General features: G+C 39.4%; 1 protein-coding gene across 1 annotated transcript; it reads left to right on the top strand.

Moving 5' to 3' along the window:
* Positions 1–640: 640 nt before the first annotated feature.
* ANKRA2 (ankyrin repeat, family A (RFXANK-like), 2) lies at positions 641–8354 on the top strand. The gene is made up of 8 exons (XM_010014729.1): positions 641–1007; positions 3091–3249; positions 4532–4597; positions 5981–6078; positions 6260–6385; positions 6754–6820; positions 6902–6982; positions 8018–8354. The coding sequence occupies exons 1-8, from the start codon at positions 707–709 to the stop codon at positions 8071–8073; spliced, it is 954 nt and encodes a 317-aa protein (XP_010013031.1). The 5' UTR covers positions 641–706; the 3' UTR covers positions 8074–8354.
* Positions 8355–21796: the final 13442 nt, after the last annotated feature.

Raw genomic sequence — 21796 nt, forward strand, 5'->3', positions numbered from 1 at the left:
GGCCTGCGTTAAGGGGAGAGGGCGGGCTGCAGGAGGGCCTGAGGCTGCCAGGCCGCGGAGCCCGGCGTGGCGTTAGGCTGCCCGCGGTGCTGTCAGGGTGAACTAGGGTGTTCTGCTGTCACCGACATAAATGGAGTTGTTGTTTGGTTACGCGAAGGGTAAAAACCATTTGTTTTAATCAGGTTGTGAAAAGACGAGTTGTAAAAGGGCATAAGGTCACTGTAAATATTCCTTCAAGTCTAATATTTTTAGGAGATAAAGTCATCTTCTCCTGTCTTGGGGTAAACGTGGTTGGTTGTGCTGTGGTTTTTTTGTTGCAACCGGTCTATCCTATGAAACATTGATTAGATGGAGCTCCTGGTGGCTTCGTTATGGACTTTGGCTTAAATATCCCCATGACAAAATCTGAATGGATGATTTGGTCCCCTCCATTTAAACCCATACCCACAACCCATACTGCTTGTGATAGTAGTAACGCTGATATTTCAGCAAGGTTTCAACTATCAGAACCAAATGCCATAAGCCTCAGAGAAGCCAAGCTTGGTGTATTGTTATGTATTGCTTCACCAGAATGTTGTTAACCTATGTTAAATGTGTACAGTTTCAGGTTATTTAGACATCCAGATCCAGATTTAGATACAGCTTCGTTGGCTGGAACTGCTCGTGGCTAGAAGTTATGAAGAAACTTCTTGCATAAAACTTTGACATGACTGAGACCATGGCATCTTCAACAAACTTAGACGTTGCAGCCCAGTTAATTGTGGAAGAATGTACCACTAGCTACAGCCTTCCGCCCATGCCAGACATCAAAGTGGAGCATCAGCTTGACGCTAGCACAGAGGAAGGCCCAGCTCAGAGTGTCACCATGGGGATGAAATTCATTTTGCCCAATAGATTTGATATGAATGTCTGCTCGCGATTTGTGAAATCTTTGAATGAGGAGGACAGTAAAAATATTCAAGACCAAGTTAACTCTGACCTTGAAGTGGCATCTGTCTTATTTAAAGGTTGAAATTTATGATACAAATTGGTGTGTGTGGACTGTGTCATCCTGTTAAACTGCTGTTTTAACAGCAAAAAGCCTCTGCCTCATACATGTGTTAATCAGTAATAGTTGTCTAGAATTTCTTCCCCTACTATTTTTATTATATACTTAATGAATTATTATTGTAAAATTATTTCCTCCGTATTATTTTTAGAACATTCTTAGTTATTGGCTTGTTGAGTTTTTTTTAATTGAAAAAGCAGTGGCACAAAAAGTCTCTGATTTAATTTAATAAGAGCTGATGCTGGTTATGAAAACAAGTTTACTTCTTTTGTGTATCATGTTCTACCACATGCTACATGTTGTTGAATATATGTATCTGCAAAACACTACTGAAAGCACTATATGATCATTTCAACTTCAGTAGCTTCCTGCAGCATGTTTTATCATTTCAGTAGCACTAAAGACAAAATAGCATAACTCGTGCCATTGACTTTATTTTATTGATATGGCTGTACAAAGCCTGCAGTTGATGCAGTGATTGGCCTGCCAGTGCAGCTTCACACTACTTGAAAGTGAATGTTGCTCCAGTTCTGGATCCCTGCATCTGGATCTCCAGCCATTGCTGCTCAGCTTCATCAGAAGTGATCCATGCTTTTTCATGACTGAACATGTTCATAGAGAACAGAATTTGGATTTCCATCTGTTTCTCCTTAACTATTGTGATTTCCAGTGCTTGTCGACATATTTTAGACTCTTAGTGACGTATCTTTTCATGAGGTTCGGTTTGACCCATTTTCTACAACACATGAAAACACAGGCCTATTGTCAATTTTGATGGTTTCTCTGATTTGTATTGTTGGCTGCAGTTCATTGTAGCCATTGTAATTTTCAAACTTTTTTGATTTGCAGGCCCTAAGTGCTTACTAGTGGAGCTGCAGACCTGAACGGCACATTTAGACCCATCAGCAGTAGGGTGGTTTTTCTTAGGTAATATTTGTGAACCCCTTAGAAGTAGTCCTGCAGATCCAGGTACTACAGGTCAAAAATCCCTGGTAGGTCTCTTAGTTTGATCAAGTCAGCTGTAGCAATTTGATTAGCAAACAAAATGTAATTTCATTTTCATCCAGTTACCCTCTGCTTGTAATTGGTTCTCTCCCTGAATTTGCACTTGGGTTTATGATTGTGAGTTTCTCTATGGTATGGATTCAGTGTGCCTATTGATTACTTTCCAGTCATTAATTACTAGTGCACACTGGTGTCAAGTCCATTTATCCAGTAATGGAGTTTAATCCTTCAATATGTATTTCTGGTATTTAATCAACTGGCTTCTTAAAAGTCACTTGGCTTCTCCTCAGGTACTTCTCAAAGCTAATAGTTACTTTTGAGAATTAGAAGCCAAGATAACATACATATTCTGTAATAAAATGGCATTAGATTCTAATGGAAAGTTATGAAAGTTAGTACAGATGAACACAGCAGCACTGAATGACTTCTTGCATTCTAAGTGATGACTTGCTGTTGCACTTAATGGAAGTTACTGTGGAATCTCTCTCTTCCTGCTGATTAAGTATTAATAAGGCATTCATAATGCAGTCACAGATTTATCCAGCAGGCATGTAAAAAGTCCTGGTGAAGAAAATTGGTGAAGGTAGTCTTGGGGAGAAGGCAAAAGGGTAATCTGAGCAGTTACCTGACCGCATGGCTGACTGAAGCTTCATCATGTTATTGCACTGGAGAGCATTAATAAGGATGTGGTAGACTATGTGGGGCTCTCCTACCTGATAAATCCATGCCAGGCATTGTTGAAAATCTAGATGAAGGCTTAACCTCGTTTATACACCCAGTTTGTATCTGTGTGACATTATGCCGTGCTGAATACTGAACATGTGGGGTAGCAGCTTTGTTTTATGCTAGAAATGAATACAGCTGTTTATTTAATTATGACAATACACAGTGGAAAAGCACATGTCACAAAGCTTACTTAACATGGGTTTTAGAGTTCTTGTGACACTGGTGCCTTCTAGTTTGACTTAAAATCTGTGTCTTGCTTTTAATGCTCTTACTAGTTCTGAAATCCTGTCTGTTTTCTCTGTCCGTTGTAGCTGAATGCAACAGCCACACTTCTCCTTCCCCTGGTATCCAAGTAAGACATGTTTATACTCCATCAACTACTAAGCATTTCTCACCAATAAAACAATCAACTACCTTAACTAACAAACACAGGGGAAATGAAGTCTCTACAACACCTCTTCTTGTAAACTGTAAGTATCCTGCCTTACTCTTAATTATTTTGTGAACTGTTTGTTAGACAGCTGACAGATCTTTCCATTTTTTTCCTTTGGTGTTTTAATAAACTTTTATGTAAGAAGAAAACATTGAGGTAGTCTTGTCTAATTTCACATGGTTCCAACTGTGAAATAGTAATCCACCTGCTGTTTTGAATTAATGTCTGAAGTGTATTTTCCAGAAAGGATCCAATTCTTAATTAAAAAAAAATAGGTAAAGATTTTTCTGATCCTTTCTAAGCTTTAAGTCAGTGTGCTTCTTGTACTTGTTTTCAGCACCTGTGCATCTTATAAAATTTATTAAAATTAGATGATTGGTAAATGCTACAAACTGCTACTGCAAATGTCATGATTGCCACATATTTTGAAAGGCAGTACTATTTATGGGATTTTCTTATTCTTAATTGGTAAGTATTTTCTTTATAAATTAATTCTATGTAATTAATTTATGAATTATTTCATCTATAGAATATAAGTTCAATATTAAAAAAAAAAAAAAGGCTGCTTGCATTGGAAAAATTAATTTGGAGCTGCAATGTAGGCCGTGAACAAAATACACAGTCTTTCTGAAAAAAATAAAGCTTTCATGTAGTGAATAGGAGAAGGACAGTGAACGATATGTATTATGTATTGTTAGTTAATTTTGTTGTTATACAATGTGGATAATTTATTATATATTCCCTCCTGACCACCTTTCCAACCTCTTGGTATTGAAGACCAACTTTGATAAGTTTAAAACAAACAAACAAAACTACCCACAATCTTTCTTTCCCCCTGTAGATGTAGATGTCATGTTTTGTAATAGTTTTGTAATGCCTGATCTATTCCACATTGTCGTGAGTGAGAGTTATGTCACAGGCTCACTGAGCAGCATGACAAATCCACTGGCATGTGCCCTCTTAGATGTCATTTTAGAACTACACAACCTCAATTTATCAAAAGATGCTTATTTTCATTTGATAAATGTTCTTAATATGATCTTGGATTGCTGGCCAAGCAGCAGATAGCATGTTACCTTGTAAAAAGTCAGTGTAGGAAGTATCTTCTGCTTTTTAGTACAATTTCTACATTGGTTAAAAAATTACTGAAACCTGTGAAACGTTTTGGAAGCTTTTTAAGATAGTGGTTCTAGTTCAGAGTATAATGTGAAACCTATCTACGTTCTCAAATCCATGTTTTGTACTGCTCAAGCAAAATTCCAAATAGAGCAGAATGAAAATTGGTATGTGTGACACATGCTTTTGCTTCCTTTTTTCAGCTTTATCAGTTCATCAGCTGGCTGCTCAGGGAGAAATGTTATATCTGGCCACGCGTATTGAACAAGGTGAGACGGAAGGAGAGTGAATCTCTTCCTTTTTTCTTTGGGGCATTCATACCCTATTGAGCTTGACTTTTCCCCAAAAACCGTAACAAAAAAAAAAATCCTCAATTCTGGAACAAATTGAAAGATATTTCACCTATCTATTCTTTGCAGGTATGGACTTTTGTTTCACATCAGTCTTTTATTCACTAATTCCTATGATTTGGGTTTTAAGTGAAACATTAGCATTAATAGGAGTTGTAGGTAAATCCCTTCCTTCTCCTGTTTCCCCTGCTATATATGTAATCCATAGAAATGAGTAGGGAGAATCTGTTCTATCAGAAATAGGAGTTGTTATTTTTTAATCGTTATCATCTTTGTAATTTAAAACAGTGGTGGCTTTCCAATTCTATTTAATCAGTCAATTTATAGAGCTGTATGTTGGTAATTTAAACCAGGGCTCACACCCACAATGTAATAGTGGTGGTCAGTCTCAGTTGCGTGATAGTCTTCAGTGTGACATTTGTGTGTCCATAATACATAGCACATCAAATTGAGTAATAAACTATTAATAGTATAGGAAAATATAATGTTAATAGTATATTTTTATTGTACTGTTAGTAATCAGCCATGCTTTCAGTGCATCTTTGTTGAAATGTTTACTGGAAAGCAGGTAATGAGTCTCTCAGTCTATATACTTTGCAATATATGTGGCAAACAAATTAATTTTGGAGTGTCAGTTAAAAATGCATACTCTAGTGCTTTGATAACTATGGGATTTTTTGAGTACTTAAATATTTTTTACAAATTCCAACTCAACTATTTCAGCCAGCCAAATGTTAAAACATCTTCTTTTTCCTTCTTCCAGCTGCACTAGAAGTAGACCTTAATTGTTTCCACAAAACACCCTATTGATTACATGAACTCTGGGGTGAATGGAGGTATACTATCTATATGGCTTTACAAGATAATTCTTTATAAGATTTTGTGGCTTACTTTTTTGAAACAAAAAAACTAAAAAACCCACAATGCTTTCTGCAGTATAATACAGATTGTCCCTCTTTATTTTTCAAACAGCCCTTCCCTTCTTTCCAAAGATAAAGCCCAGATTACTGACAACTTGTAATATTTCTGAGTAGAAACAGAGCTTGATTTATAGAGCTTAAAAAAATTAATAAACCCAATTCTTAAATTTTGCTTTGCTCAGTTGAATGTTTTTTCTTTCTTGGACAAAGATATTTGCACCACCATTGCAATAGAATTTTGTTTTTAAAGTTAAGGTAAGAATGACTTTTAGGCCACACTGATACCTCAGTCCATTCACCATGGATACATCAATGCATTTCACCAGCTTATACCATGCATTAGTGAAAGGGATAACTAAGTTGCATATTTATCTTTAAACAGAAAATGTAATCAATCATAAGGATGAAGAAGGATTTACCCCTCTGATGTGGGCTGCAGCTCATGGGCAGATAGCAGTAGTGGAATTTCTCCTCCAAAATGTAAGGAAATAAACACACCTCATTTTAAATTCATTTACTTTTAGTTCAGTTTACCTTCTGATTTTTTTCAGTGCTGCTATACACTTAAAAGTTTTAAAGTTAAGTTCTGTGTAAAACCTCACTTTAAAAAAAGCATGGTTAGTTTGATTTGTTGTTGCTGTTGCTATTATTGTAATTGCAGGGTGCAGATCCTCAGATTTTGGGGAAGGGACGAGAAAGTGCCCTCTCATTGGCTTGCAGTAAAGGATACACAGATATTGTCAAAATGCTGCTTGACTGTGGAGTTGATGTCAATGAGTATGACTGGGTAAGACTCTAGCTCGAATTTATGTCAGAGGGTGCTTTAGTCAGAAATTTGGACTAGGGTGTAAAATTATTCTACCTCTTATAAAATACCTGAGTTTCAAAACTTCCATAGGGTAAGAGAAGTTGACCCAACTAATTCTGACTTGTTGGCAAAAAGAGAATGACACTAATGCTGAGCCATTCTAGGAGGGCGAGCTTGCAGTCTAAACAGTAGAGAAAAAAAAAACAAACAACAGAAGTTCCAAAACAGAATCTCATTTTTATAAAACCTATTAAGTCTCTTACTGATACATAGAGGTATACTGGTATGTATTACAGTTGCAGACTGCTCAATCGTTAAGTTTCTAAGGCTTTTTTTTGCATTTGCAGAATGGAGGCACACCTCTACTATATGCAGTACATGGGAACCATGTGAAATGTGTAAAAATTCTCCTCGGTAAGCAGACTGTCACAGCTTTATTATCAATAATAATACTTCATTGTCAGAAGTATGAGTTTCTTTTCCTGTTTTACACAGAAAGTGGTGCTGATCCAACTATCGAAACAGATGCTGGCTGTAATTCCATGGATTTGGCTGTAGCCTTGGGCTATCGGAGTGGTGAGTTACTGCAAATGTAAATTCTTTGATTTTGATTTTTACTGTTCCTTGTTTATGTAGCTGCTCTAATGGTCTAACAAAGGTTTTGCAGCTGTTAGAAAATCCCTGTCCTACAAGTCTTATTACACCTAAATGTATCAGCTCAAAATGGGTAGGAATTTCTGTCCCTGTCTCAGAAAGCCAAGTACCTAGTAAGAAGACATCACTGACCTGGACCTGCATCTGTGGGCACAGATAATGGTGTGCAGGGCTGACGCAGCCCTAAGCTGCTCCCCCACCCTGTACAAGAGGTTGTGTGTTGCACCAGACAGTGATAAGAGACCTGCAGCCCTCCTGACCTGCTCACCCTGGCACTTTGTTGGTTGGCATGATGTGATGTAATTTGCAAAACCTTCTTTCTCTGTCAGACTAGCTCTAGTTTGTCTTGGATCCAAACAGTGACAGCCAGGATCAGTGAATTAGGCGACCTAACTTGTTTTAGAAAAAAGAGGCAAAGAAGGCACTCTTCATTGGTTTTCCTTCATGCTGCCCTCATTTTGAAAGCTGTGAAATGCCCGTCATTACGGAAATTAACTGCATCCTGAAATAAGCCCAGCACTGCATGCGTAGCTTCTCCAAGCAGATCCCTGTGCTTATGGGGTGGCAGTAACTATTAATGTATAGATATAGGACTACTTCAAGAGTTCAGTCTCAAAACATTCTACAGAAGTAGTTTTTAATAAATATTTTTGCCTACTTTCCATTTATAGGCTTAAAAATTTATTTTCCATATGCCATCAGCCTGTTCAAACTAGAGAACAGATCATCACTTCAGAAACCCATCATCTATCTTACTGGATGTATTGGTTTTGCATTATATGAGGCTTTTATTTTCTGTAGGGATGCAAACTCTTCCCACAGTGAGTTTGTTCCTGTTTGGTTTTTATTAAATGATTGTACAGGACAAGCTGGCATCTAACAGGAAAAAATAGTACAGCCCTAAACATGTGAAAAAACATTGAACACTGATTAACTTGATCTTTTTCTCTGCTTTAGTTCAACAGGTTATTGAGTCTCATTTATTAAAGCTACTTCAAAATATCAAGGAATAATGGTTGGCTCTTTTGCGGGTATCAGTTCTTGGCTTGGACATTTGAACTGCTTTGTAGCCCTATAATCAGTGACAAGGGTTGGTTGTTTTTAATTTTACCTCAGTTCAACTATTTGCTGGTTTTATTGAAGCTTTTTAATATTCTTCCTCCTCTTTCGTTGCTGTTCATAGAAATATGCGATGTCATCATTTTCTTAAAAATATTTTATATAATTTTAGAAGAAAAAGTCAGTTGTCCTGCATGAAAAACTTCGTAAATAAAACCAGTTTTGACCATCTAACTGTTTACACTGAGTGCAGTGGGTGGCACTGTGGCGTGTGTCCTACTTCATGTCATTGATACATGTTCCCAAGAAGAAATTTGTTTAGACAATTGAGGTGTGTCACCACAGAAGATACATGTCTTTACTATTAGTAATAATAAAATGTGCACCACGTGTGATTGTTTTCAAGATCCCCAGTTAAAACTACTGCATAAGCTTTTGGCTTTATCTGACTTTAAAGGTGGTAATAAATTGAAGGACTTTGTTGATGGTAGTTTAATTCCTACCTGATTTCTTCCCACGTCCCTTCCTGTTGTAGTCCTGAAACAGCGAGGCTAGAGCAACCTAGGTAGAAACTTCTCTGGTAAAAGGAAGCCAAATTGCAAGTGCAGAATTCCTAGCTCCTAAATACCCTCTCTGCAGTGGCTAGAAGCAGCCATCAGCTGTACAGGAAGACAAGCCAAAGTCTACTACATTCCAGCCTTCTTCAGCCACAGTGTGCTCCTTTGGATCATAGAATCATAGGATATCTCAAGTTGGAAGGGACCCATAAGGATCATTGAGTCCAACTCCGTGCTCCTTGCAGGACTACCTAAAACTAAACCATAAGAGCATCACCCAGGCATCCCTTGAACTGACAGACTTGGTGCCATGACCACTTCCCTGGGGGAGCTTGTTCCAGTGGCCAACTACCATCTCCCTGAAGAACCTTCTCCTAAAATGTCCAGCCAGAACTTTCCCTGACACAGCTTCATTCCATTTCCTCCAGTCCTGTCATTGGTCACCAGAGATCAGCACTTCTCCCTCTGCTGCCCTTCCTTGAGGCAGTTGTAGGCTGTGATGAAGTCATCCCTCAGTCTTCTCCAAGCTGAGCAAACCAAGTAACATCAGCTGCTTCTCAGAAGTCTTGCCCTCAAGGCCTTTCACCATCTTGGTCACTCTCATCTGGCCACACTCTAATGGTTTGATGTCGTTCTTATACTGAGGTATCCAAAACTGCACACTGTACTCAAGTTGGGGCCACACCAGTGCAGCATAGAGTGGGACCATCGCCTCCCTTAACCAGCCAGCTATACTGTGCTTGATGCACCCCAGGACATGGTTGGCCCTTTAGGCTGCCAGGGCACACTGTTGACTTACATTCCACTTGCCATCAATGCAAACCCACAGAACTCTCTTTGCAGGGCTGCTACCCGGCTTCTCATCCCCTTGTTTGGCAGGATGTCCCAGCATAGCTGTTCAAGTAGAACAGCAGTTATGATTTTGAGATTAGTTTAAACATTAGGCAATGTGCACTGATTTTCTGAGTCCCCTGCAGTAAGTGATGAGACATGTGATAGTTTTCGACAAATAATAGATAAACTTTTGAAAAAAATTTCTCGGAAGCTTTTTCCCTGACTGTGCATACAGACCTCTTTCTTATACAGAATTCCCATGTTTTCATAAGCAATTCTCCATTGTGTCCACTAGAGGTCTAGCATCCAGTCATATCCATGCACCCCTAGCTCCTGCCTTTCTTCCCTGCTCTATGTAATGTTTCTATTTGAAAATATTCCATACACAGAGGAAATCAATACTGTTTGAAGTATGTGCACTGTGATCCTGACCAAGGATACTGGAAGGCTGGGGAATAATCCAGCTGAGTTCTTCTGACTCAGAGCCAGAAAAATAATTAATTCAAAACATAAACTTTATTATTTCAAAGTGACTAAATACACAAAAGGGGAAAATGTAAGGAGAAAAAAAAAATCCAAACCTACATGGATTAAACCTGAATTTCTGGCCAAATTTCTCTATGACTCTACTGAAACATCTGTGCTGTATAGAAGGTGTAAATTGAGTCAGAATTAACCTCTGAAATGTTGTGCAAGAGCCAGGTCAGAGATCCATTTCTTTCATGAAGCTGAAAACTGAAATGTAATGAACCTAAGGGAGGCGAAGCAGGAAAATGTAGTTGACCCTGCAGATGCTGGTGAAATCCTTGCTGCATTTAAGTGAGTATTCTCTCTCTCCCAGGCTTTGACACTTGGATTTTTTATGTAGGGTTCTACACCAGTTTTACTGTGTCATGCATGATTAAATCAGATGAAAGAAATGGTAAATCCAATATGCCTTGAAAGCAAGGTAAGGGAAATTGTTTCATAATGAAAATCTAGAAAAATGTGTCCTACTGCAAGTAATTTTAAAGTAACATGAAGTGGCCGTTATTGTAAAATTGCTTATTATAAATACTGAGATTTAATGGCCTTTGTAAAAACAAATGTCAGCTTTCCATGTTTGTTGAAAAGCAATGCAAAAGTAATGCAAACCATCTTTTCTGGAAACATCATAACCTGACCTATTTCTGATTATTTTTTAAGACACCTTGTGTATAGACATGCTATACAAGCATGTATAAGTACCAGAATTTGCTTTTTCTGTATTATTTGTATTACAGGAAAATACTTGTTCTAAATGATGAACCTTCTGTATCTGCTTTGTATTTTGTCTTGCATGTCAATAAGCATTGAGTATATATATAGGAAATAAACTGACTAATCCTTAACTTGCCTGAAAATGTGTTATGCAGGGAGATGTTAAGACAGCAAAATGTAAAATTTCTTCCGTCCTTTTGCTGTAGAATTCCAAGCAATTGTCAGATAGTCATCACCACATATCCCACAAAAGTACAGAGATGGTCATCTTTCAGATGCCATTTACTGCATTAAGAACCCTTTCTATAGCATAACATTATGCTAAGGCAGTGAACTTGGAATTGAAGCTTTTTGTGACTTTGTGAGGGCCCTGCAGGGAACACCCAGCAGTATTTTGTAAGCTATGATTCAGACACCCTGAGGAAAACTTAGAGTTAGCAAACTGGGAGCAGAGGGGGGGAAATCTATGCAAAGAAAAAGCTTTACTCACTGGAAAAAATCACTGTCAAAAAAGGCCAGACAACTTGATTATGCAATATTAACAGCATGCTTCACTCCACGTACTTCATGTTTCTCTGAGGCACAACAATTCATTTGTTTTTCTTGGTGTAAATACTTCTCAGTATTCAGTTTTCTTTGTTTATAGTGAGTGGTAAAAAATGTAAAGCCCCTGATTCAGCATTGGTAACTGATCTGAAACACCAGCCTGCTGATTTTGTTTTAGTGAACCATCTCTGCAGACTCTCATAGTGGGGAGATGACACTAGGAGTTACCTTTGAACGACCGCCATGGGTCTGAAGGCAGCAGTGTTTCCTTGCCATGGCATCCCAAAGACCATAGGAGTCTGAAAATTCTGCAGTCAAAATCTTAACTCCAAGTTGATTCTCTCTAAAACTTCTATCAAAAGCTTCATACTGTATTTCAGAGTGTTAGCAAGCAAGCTGCTTTTCCCAGTTAACTCTTTACCAAATTCAGTATGCAGCATGTAATCACAGATATCATGAACTCAGCTTAGCAAAGCAGATTGCCTAGCAGTTTCATGTAGTAACAAGAGGCAAATGCTTCAGAGCTACACAAAGTCTTTGTCTCATTCATTCACATTTGACTTTGCAGGGTATTCTGGTCTATTTAAAGGGTCAAGTACACAACAAACACTGCAGTGCAGTGGTATGACATTTGTCAGATTTAACATCCTGGCTGCAACTGCTCAGAAACCTTACAGTACACGATAGACAAGCTTTATCTGTCTGTCAGGGAAATGAAAGCTGAAGAAGCAAGCAGCTCTGTTCACTGAAGGCAATAATAGAGGTGTGAAAATTCCACCATGGAGAACACAAGTTGACACATCCACTTTGTCATTACTCAAAAAAATTCTGCTTTCTCTTGGTTGAGCAATAACCAAGATAGAAACTGAACCAACAAAGACAGTGAAGAATAACTGGATTGTTAATATTTGGTTAAAAGAAGTTAATCTTTTAATTGATTCTTAAAGGAACTGTGACCAGTACCCCCTGCTCCCAAACCCTACTCAATGTGGTTAGCATAACTAACATTAGTGTAACTAATGCCATTTTATAAGGGAAGCAGCCACCATCTGGGGTCAACCATGTCATGTATTAATTTCCTTTCCCCTCATTATGGGGTCCTGAAGGTCCTGTGCACCAAGTAGACAAAGCAAACAGATTTTTCCTTCCCCTTCCTACCAGCCTCAAGGTTCCCGGGCGCGAGGCCGATTACTCCCATCCTTCCTGGCCTTGATGGTCCCAGGCACTTGGCCAGCCTGGTGTTGATGACCCTGATACAGAACAAGGACCAGAGCACGGTCTCTAAAACCAAGCAGTTACAAGTGCTAACGGGCAACATGGACCAGAACTGTTGCTGGACAGGGACATGGACAGGACCTGCTGGGGACATCCACCATTATCTGGTTCCTCCAATGACTGAGGGAGTGACTCATTCTTTTGTATGATGTGAGTCTAGCTTATGATTGTTATGTTGATATAACAAGCCATGTATTAAGATCTGATCTTCAGAAGGCCCAGGTGATCAGAAATTATAAATTAAGTTGTCTTACAGATTTTGCATTATGCTATTTAGACTGTACTACATTGATTCTGCTTGGAGAAATCCTGTACCATTCTAATAATGAATTCTGTGCTATACTGATCATGGTATCTTAAGGGAAAAAAAAAAAAAAAAAAGCTTTAATTGTAACTATAACTTAGTGCCATCACCATTCTGCCAAGGATCCCTAAAAAGAACCTGTCTGTCCCCTGAGTGTCAGATGACAGAAGTGTAACTATAAATCTATACATTTTCATCCTGACAGGATTCAGTCAAGTGAGGAGTTAATCATGTACAATGTTAGCATTACTATTAGCATGTAAATTTGATGAGCACTTTGTAAGCTCTTCCCAGTCTCTTCTGGTTTTCCCTGGGGCTGTTACTGGTTCCACTCTGTTGCCTTCTTTGTTCATCAGTCTTGTTCTTTGAATTCCCCACTTGTATTTCTGAGACAGTTACAGAAAGCAGCAACCTCCTGCCAAACCTTCCCAGAGTAAAGCCCCATCTCCCGTTAGCCTCCTGTGGGTTTTTCCTTGGTATAAAAAACCCCACACACACAAAACAAAAACCTCCAAACAACAGTGTCCTACACCTCCTCATGCCACACAGGGAGCTGGTGCCCATAGCAGGGAGCCAATGGAAGGAAGATAGCGCCTCTGCTGTCCTCGTTTTTCAAGGTCCACACAGCCCCCCACTGTGGCACCAGAGGCAAACCCCTTCCCAGGGCCATGATACAAGGCTTCCCTCATGGCACTTTTTCAGAGAATCCAGCAGTTGGTATTCCTGCAGAAAGGAATACTGTTACTCAACCCCAAGGAGATGGAAGTCAGCCTCTGAACCTTGCTCTTACTTGGCTAAGAAACAGCATAGACAAACTTCTACCTACAGCATGCATCAATTTTGGATTTCCAAACCCGTTTTACTGCTCCTTTGGTCCTACATTCTTTCAGTAACCTTTAAGCAATCTTGAAGCTCACTTCTTTAAATCCTAATGATACTACTTAACTTGCAGCTCGAAGAGACAGCTGTAACTAAGGCCAGAACTACTACTTATTTTCCGCCACTGTTAGAGCTGTACTTGGAACAAAAACTGTCAGAAGTAGAGCAACCATGAAAGTTTATCCTAATTCCAGGTAGCTTTTCCACCTAAGCAGTTCACTGTCACATCTGGACTTAATCCCTAGCATGAAGCAGATGCAACTCCATATTCTCATGGAACTGTAAAGGATAAGCAATAGAAGAGAAAGACTGTTTATTGGGATGGTAGTCTAAAGTCTGTTCTGCATTTTTCACTGAGAAGCTGATTGTTAAGGGAATTCCAGCAGTTTTTCCTGAACATTGTAGACCAGACTTTTTTTCCTTTACAACAGTAAATCACCACAGTGCAGACCCAGCCCATCACTACAATAATCATCATTAGTATTGTTACAGCAGTTCCGCTTGCATGCGCCTCCTGCTGTGCAGCACATAATGCTTTCAGGAAGTACACTGCTCTGTCTGCCAGTGAATGTATAACTGGGTGAATTAGGAATCCAGTCACTTGGAACTTTAAAGATCAAAGATATTGTTAGGGGTTAGTCCTAGGAATGACGTCTGAATAGATCTTTCTGTTGAGGGTGATTTGTCACCAAATTAAGCTAGCAACTCTGGGCATACATGACTATAAAGCATGTCAGTCATTCTTCAACAGATGAGCAGTGATGATGCCAACCATGCACACAGAAATCAGCAGGAAAGGCTGCAGAAGCGCAGAGCCCAACTGTAAACTGGGCACAGCAGCAAGATGGATTACAGCTGGGGCACTGCACTGTACAGCTCACCCTTTTCCTCCAAAAAGAAACCTAAGTAATCTCTGAATAATCTTGACCTCCATTGTGGGGAGTATTGTTTTGATTCATTACGGCAAACAACTGCATATGCTCTGGTTTTTAAGACCGAAATTGAATCACGGCAAGTACAGGCACGACATGCCTTTCATAGCCCCAAGTGTTTCTAGCACATCAGCATTTGTATTTCATAAATACAAAATACAGATTACAGGACAGTATCATTTTCACACAAATTATAGTATGTATCACTATATATCACTGGCAAGTATTTCAGGAGTACCTCTCATTCAATCCAATAGCTAGACTCAAACTCTCTGTGTTATTGTCAGCTAGAGGACACTGGATGGTGCGTAATCTGCAGGCAAATTTGATGCACCAGCATTTAGACAGACTTCTAGCACAGGGGAAAAAAAAATACTGGGCAGGTTCTGGCTAAACCCTATCAATTGCTGTACTCTGCATTTGTAGCCGTAAGGTTACGCCTAGATTGTATTATTTTTGCATGACAAAAAAACAGCCTGCCTAGCTGCTCTGCATCTGTGGCATAATGTCTGTCATGAATACAGGGTAAGATCACAGTGTTGTCAGTGCCTCAGAAAACGGCTTTTGTTTGGAATCATTATGGTTTTCTGCTCACATAAAATGGGAAGGTTTCACAGAGATCCACAGCCTCATACAAAACATACCGGTACCCTCGAAGGCTCAAGTCCCCCTCGAAATTTAACATACAGCCTGCTGACATAGTTTGTGTGTAAAGCATACTGTATTTCCTTATGAAACCAGACAGCTACCAAGATGAGACATAATTGAAAAAGCAAATGTAAAAACAATTCCAATTTTGAAACAAATAATAGTACTTAATTTTCAAAGTACACATAATTAAGATAGGGCAATGGTAAAATATGAGGAACAAATAATGTGAGTGGAAGGTCTATTCTACAAATGTGAGAGGGCTAACACTAAAGCAGAATGACAATCTATCCAGTCTGCAGTTCCTGATAGAGGTCAGCCTAGATACTAGCGTAATATGTGCACAAGGTCACATCTAAGCAAGACTGAATTTTATCTGGTGGTGGAAGAAGATGACTCGGAGAATCCTGAGACCTGTAGGCTACTCCAGCTTCTACAAACAGTAAAACACATGCAAAAAAAAAAATCTTAAAGATTATCACCCCCAGGTATGAATAACTGGAGCATGAAATGCTGCGGATGTACATGGGGATTGTTTATCCAAATGCCGTCCTAGCACACGCTAAAGGCAAACCCCAGCTGGCCATGCTGGTTTCACACTATTTAGGAACTTCCTTAAACCAGGAAGAACTGCACAATCTCCTGATTTCTAACGGTAAGTGGTGCAAAGCACCCAGAAGGGAAACAAAAGCATTTTTACATTAACTCCCCCCTACTGCTTTGGAGATCAACTGTCCCAGGGATGAAGATTTGTAACAGACCCCTCAAACCAATAAGCCTGACACTCTGCTGCCAGAACTGTCCAGTTTTTTCACTTCACCTCATTTTAGTTTAGGTATGAATCCTACAAACACGCATGCTCATGTTACCTTTACAGGATCAGAACTTTTGAGCCAGCAGCTGTCTCTCACCATATGTTTATGTAAGAGTCATGCCTGGTGGAGGCAGATGAATGCCCCAACTATAACGCAACAGAATGCGAGTTGACTAACCTGGATAGGTGAAGCCAAGCAATGTTAGAAAGCAGCACAAATGCAGAAGTCCTTACACATAGTTGATCATAAATATTGTAAAAATGGTTCCCACCCACTTGTCTGCTATGTATCACAGCTATGTTACCGTAAGTGGCTCTATTGAGGCTACCACTGCTACTGCTTTTAGTACTGCAGAGGCAATAATACCAAAGAGACAGGGTAAAACTTAGCCACCACATGCATTACCAAAATCATTCTATTACAACTGCCAGGTGCCACAGATGTGTCAAACACTGACATCACAGATCTAGCACAGACTTTGCCCCACACAACCATCTTTACATTATCGTTGTCCTGCACAGTCACAAGTTAAGAGTGCAAGGAAGCCCCCTTGGATCTCAGTTGGGTCTTTAAAGGTGGCAGCAGCCTTATTACACATAGTTATTAGGAACTCATTGCAAAACAGCAGCCCACAAAATACTACTGCTGAGAGAGAATCTGACCCTCAAGCCATACTCAGTTATCTCTGCAATTGCCTGATGCGGTTGCTGGATATAAGAGGAAAGCATAGCAGGACTAGCCACAGTTCTTGGAGCTGCAGCTTAAACCCAGAATTTCTCCTGTTTCAGTAGCTATTTCCAGCACCTTCAAATCTTGCTTAACCTTATAGCACCATTTTAAACCCACTGATAACAAGCAGGTGCAAACACTTGTCACAAGTTACATGTTGGTTGTGAAGCAGGAGACTGCTCAGATGTACGTGACTTTTAAATTTTTAAGATTCCAGCATAAACCCACCAGACATTATCTCAGGTGCAGCTCCATAAACTTCCCAGGTCTAACCAGAGAAAGAAAGACCTTTTTAGCTCAACTTCAGGTGTCTCCTGAAAAGGGGGAGAGTAGGGCACAACCCACATCTACATTTTTCCAGTACTCAAAAAAAAAACCCCAAACCAAAGCACTACACATACTTAACAAGTGAGGAATGGGGATTTCGAGTGCAGCAGATACTTCAACCATTATCTGCCAAAATCCTGCATAGCACATCAAATCCCTGACTGTGTCAGAAAGTGTTGCAACTGCTGGTTATTTGATATCAAAAGTACTGTTACATATCAAGCTGACCTTCAACCAGCCCAGGAAGTGATGCAAGATGTTGAGAATTCTGCCTTATCATCAAATCACAGAATGTTTAGGGTTGGAAAGTACCTTAAGATCATCTAGTTCCAACCCCCTACTACGGGCAAGGATGCCTCATACTAGACTATGACGCCCAAGGCTCCATCCAATCTTGGCTTGAACACTGTCTGGCCTGAACACTGGCCTGAACACTGCCTTCTGCCTACCTAAGACTAACAGACACATGCTATAAAAATAATCACTAATGCTTTACACTATTACAAGACTCATCCAACAATTGCTCTCATTTGCTCAGATTCATTAGTAATGCAAAGGGTTGGGTTGCAGCTCATCTGTAAAAGTATTGTTACAGTTGCATCTGTTAAATTTATTTCTCAAAAAAACACCAAGGTATTATAACAAGACAGACCAGCAACAGCCAAGCTGTCTTCCTTCTATTCAGTAACATTATTCTCTAATGATAATCCATGCACAAAGGCAGAATATTAACAGAGCAAGGACTTTCATGTTGAGACTGCAAACAGTTTATGCTACCAAGAAACCTCAGCTTAGAGTTGACCAGAATAGACCAAAGTAGTTATTCTCCTGATTCTCAGAGCTTCTAGATGTATCCACTTTTTAATCTACCTTTAAAGTTATTGAGTTCAGTTCAGTCAAACTAATCATGATACTCCCTCATGCTATAGACTGTTCACCTTAGCTAAGTAAGCTTGGCTCAGCTGCACTGTCAGCTCCCTTTCTGTAAAGAGGACTTCCTCACAGAGCCCAGTGTCTGTTACAGGTCAGGATTTTTCAACTATTGCATACAGTGAGAAACATTTTCAGCAGCTCTCACAAATTGCTGAATGCAACTGAAACTATAAATCTGAAAAGGAATAAAAAATAAGTTAGAAAAATCAGGAGCCACATTGCATGTATTATCTAAACCCGAGACATGTTGAGTACTTGTTAGTATTTAACTTAATATTTTAACTCAGTATTTTAGCTTAAAAAAGCCTCTCTTTACATATAACACTATCATGCCAGTCGCTTAAGGCTGTAATCTAGCCATCATCCATAGAGACCTCCCTCCAGGCTTCCCTATGTGTGCTGAATGTTAACTCTCTTGTTCAATAACTTGTTCAAATCCACTCTCACAAATAGGATAATCAGAGATCTTCCATACTCGGGCTTCTCAATCACCTCCCCCCCCACCTCCCACCACCTGTAACATTCACAAACACCAGCTTTTTTCCTAGCTGCTGTTCTGATCACATCTTAATTTTAGTTCTTCCATGACCTCTGACAACAAATTTAAGCTACTACGTTCATTTCACATGTCCTTTGTTACTCTGCTTGTACCCTAACGTGACATCTAAGTCTTCAGCAAAGATACTTCAGGGAAGGTGAAGTGCCTGTATGACATTCCACCTTCAAAACACAGTATTAGCACAAAATTTCACAGAAGTGGAAACTACATGAGCTTCCCACACACTCCCAGCAAATCCTCATAAGATACATGAGTACCAATTTGGTTTTTGACATACTGAGCTGTGAACATTTTAAACAAACTCAAGTGATCTTCCTTAGTCACGTATGTTAAATATGCATTACTACTGTGGTATTCTCACTGGGAACATTAAAGATACAACCTCAAACTCAAGAGACCTTAAAAAAAACCCCCAACCCAATGTGTAATAACTCCAGATAGCTTCTAGAGCTCTAAAAACAGTGTTATTTTAAAACCATAGTAGGGAGCTTTTTATTTTTATATGCTTGTCCTGGGTTCAGCTGTGACACTGTTTTTCTCCTTCCTATTAGCTGGTGCAGTGCTGTGTTTTGTTTCAGTCCGAGAACAATGCTGATAGCACATCGATGTTGTAGCTGTTGTTCAGTAATGCTTACCCTGATCTTACCTGAGACTTTTCAGTCTCATGCTTTGCCAGTGAGGAGGGGCACAAGAAGCCAGGAGGAAGCAGAGACAGGACCCCTGACCCAAACTGGCCAAAGGGCTATTCCATACCACAGCACGTCATGCCCAGTATAGGAACTGGGGAGATTTACCCAGGAGGGCAAATCGCTGTTCAGGCGAAGCTGGGTATCAGTCAGCAGATAGTGAGCAAGTGCAGTGTGCAGCACTGCTGTTTACTGGGGTTTTTTTCCCCTTCCTAGTTTTATATTCTCTGCCCTTATTTCCCTTATCATTAGTAGTAATAGTTTTGTATTATACTTCAGTTATTGGACTGTTCTTGTTTCAACCCATAGGGTTTACGTTCTTTCAGTTCTCCTCTCCATCCTGCCCAGAGCTGGGGAGAAGAAAGGGAGCAGTGAGTGAGCTACTGCATGATGCTGTGTTACCATGACAATGCACCAGACTACCTTGATAATATAGTTTCACCATTTTCCAAACAGATTTTGATGGGTTTTTTTAATTAGCATACATTCATTTTAAATCAGAGCAAAGCCCTTGAAGTGTATTAACAAGCAAGGTATTTCTAAAGATCTGTTGCAAAAATGGTGATTAAAAATCTCACTAGTAACCCCCTACTGTATTGGAGTCAAGCTGCTCGATGTGACAGACCCAGAGCATTCCTTTAGCTTTTCAGAAAAAGAAAGCTCAAACAAACATTTGTTTCAGTAGAAATGCAGGCTTCTGTTATCTTTACTCTATTGTCCAAGATATTTGGAATGGAGATACGAAGGCATTTTCCTTGAGCACGACTACAGATGTGAATCCATAATGGTGTAATTATCATATGCTTACATAGAAGTTCAGTTTAATGAGAAACATCAACACAGCTATTCTGAGTTTCTAGCAGTTAATGACAGATTAGAAAGACCATCATCCAACTCCTTAACAAGAGAAAAAAATCACAGCGTTGAGTCCAGGACTGAGCATTTAAGTGTCAGACATGACGACTACTGTGAACTTCCAATTAGAATCTGCTATAATCAAGAACACATTTTGATAGTATCTTGATCCTCAGTCACAGTCTGGGGATGCAGAGATATGCCAGTATTTCCTTACTGGAGCATACTTAGCATGGAGACTTCCACAGACCAGCCACATGGCTGCTTACCACCGTATTAGCATTATTTTGCATTTCAAAGACATTGTTTTATCAAGCATATTATTTAAGCACCAAGTATGTCTGTAAGTGGTGAAAAAGCTAACACTGCCTACATCTCTAAGCAAGATCCCAAGTCACTTCATGAGACAGAAACCGGTATGAAACACTTCATAAGCAAAAGTGTCTTAAAGGAAGTCTTTGAGGACTTACATATGAGTCACAGAATGGGCAACACATTTACTAAGTCTTGCGGGGGGGGGAACGGGACCAAAAAAAACCAAAACCAAAACACCCCAGCACACCATTTAGTGACTCAACACGTCACAGAAGTATGGAGAACAACTCTCTAGAATTCATTTTTTTTACCTTTTACAGGGCAATTAGCTTAAAGTCACCATCTTAATTTCAAAACTCAAATTTGCAGTTCTCCTACATTACTGCCACAAGTCAATGAAAGCACTTTTTTATTTCAACTAATTAAATGCTTAAAGTGTAATTTACTGATAAAGTACTTGAAAACTTAAATTGTTACTCTCTCTAAGCTCTTGCACCTGGCTCCAGCCATGTTGTGCTCACATCAGATCGCTGTCTCACCTCAAACTACAGGAGCTGCACAGTTTAAACAAGTTCCTCCACTGTTTCACAACAGTAACTACAGCATGGCAAACACACTCTGCAAGTCTAACAGCCCCACCTTTTTCCAGGCACAGAACTTTGTCATGGCTATAGCAAAGTTTTAACCTGAATTTTTATCTTGCACAGGTCAGGATGAATTCCCACTTCCAGAAGTATTTACTCCAGAGACAACCTTGGTGAGTGCTCTTCTGCCCTTGCTTAGCTTCTGTTATGGAAGCATTCCAATTTATCTTTAACACCAAAAGAAGTTTAGCCCTCACTCCTGGAAGCTCCAGCTATGCAAAGGTCAGACTGTAATTTAAAAAGTCTTCCTCATGCCTAGAAACCAAGTTATCTTTTTCCTCCAGAACACACAGAAGTAATAGAAAGAACATATTCCTGAAACATCCACATATAATTATTAGTTAATAGATTCACAGATGCTAGATACAGGCTCAATTAAGAGCCATTATAAATTCTATCAAGGCTTTCCTCTTCCTGTATTTCCTCCATGTAAGTATTTTCAGGTAAATAAAGTATCAGGCAAGCATTATTTAACTCATTCAATAGTTACACCCTGCAAGTATCTACTAAACACTCACTGAAGATTTAACATCGATTCCCCCAAGATGCCAACAGCTTGCCACTGTTCTTCAAGGCCAACGTTCTCACTAAACTGGCACA

This window comes from Nestor notabilis, unplaced genomic scaffold (genome assembly GCF_000696875.1).
Source record: "Nestor notabilis isolate BGI_N333 unplaced genomic scaffold, ASM69687v1 scaffold12145, whole genome shotgun sequence".
NCBI lineage: Eukaryota > Metazoa > Chordata > Aves > Psittaciformes > Psittacidae > Nestor > Nestor notabilis.

Excerpts from the sequence above, each read along its gene's own strand:
- ANKRA2 (XM_010014729.1), top strand. The coding sequence starts at position 707 with ATGACTGAGACCATGGCATCTTCAACAAACTTAGACGTTGCAGCCCAG. Across the intron at positions 6,079-6,259 it reads TGGAATTTCTCCTCCAAAAT|GGTGCAGATCCTCAGATTTT; the intron begins GTAAGGAAATAA and ends TTGTAATTGCAG. Across the intron at positions 6,983-8,017 it reads AGCCTTGGGCTATCGGAGTG|TTCAACAGGTTATTGAGTCT; the intron begins GTGAGTTACTGC and ends TCTCTGCTTTAG.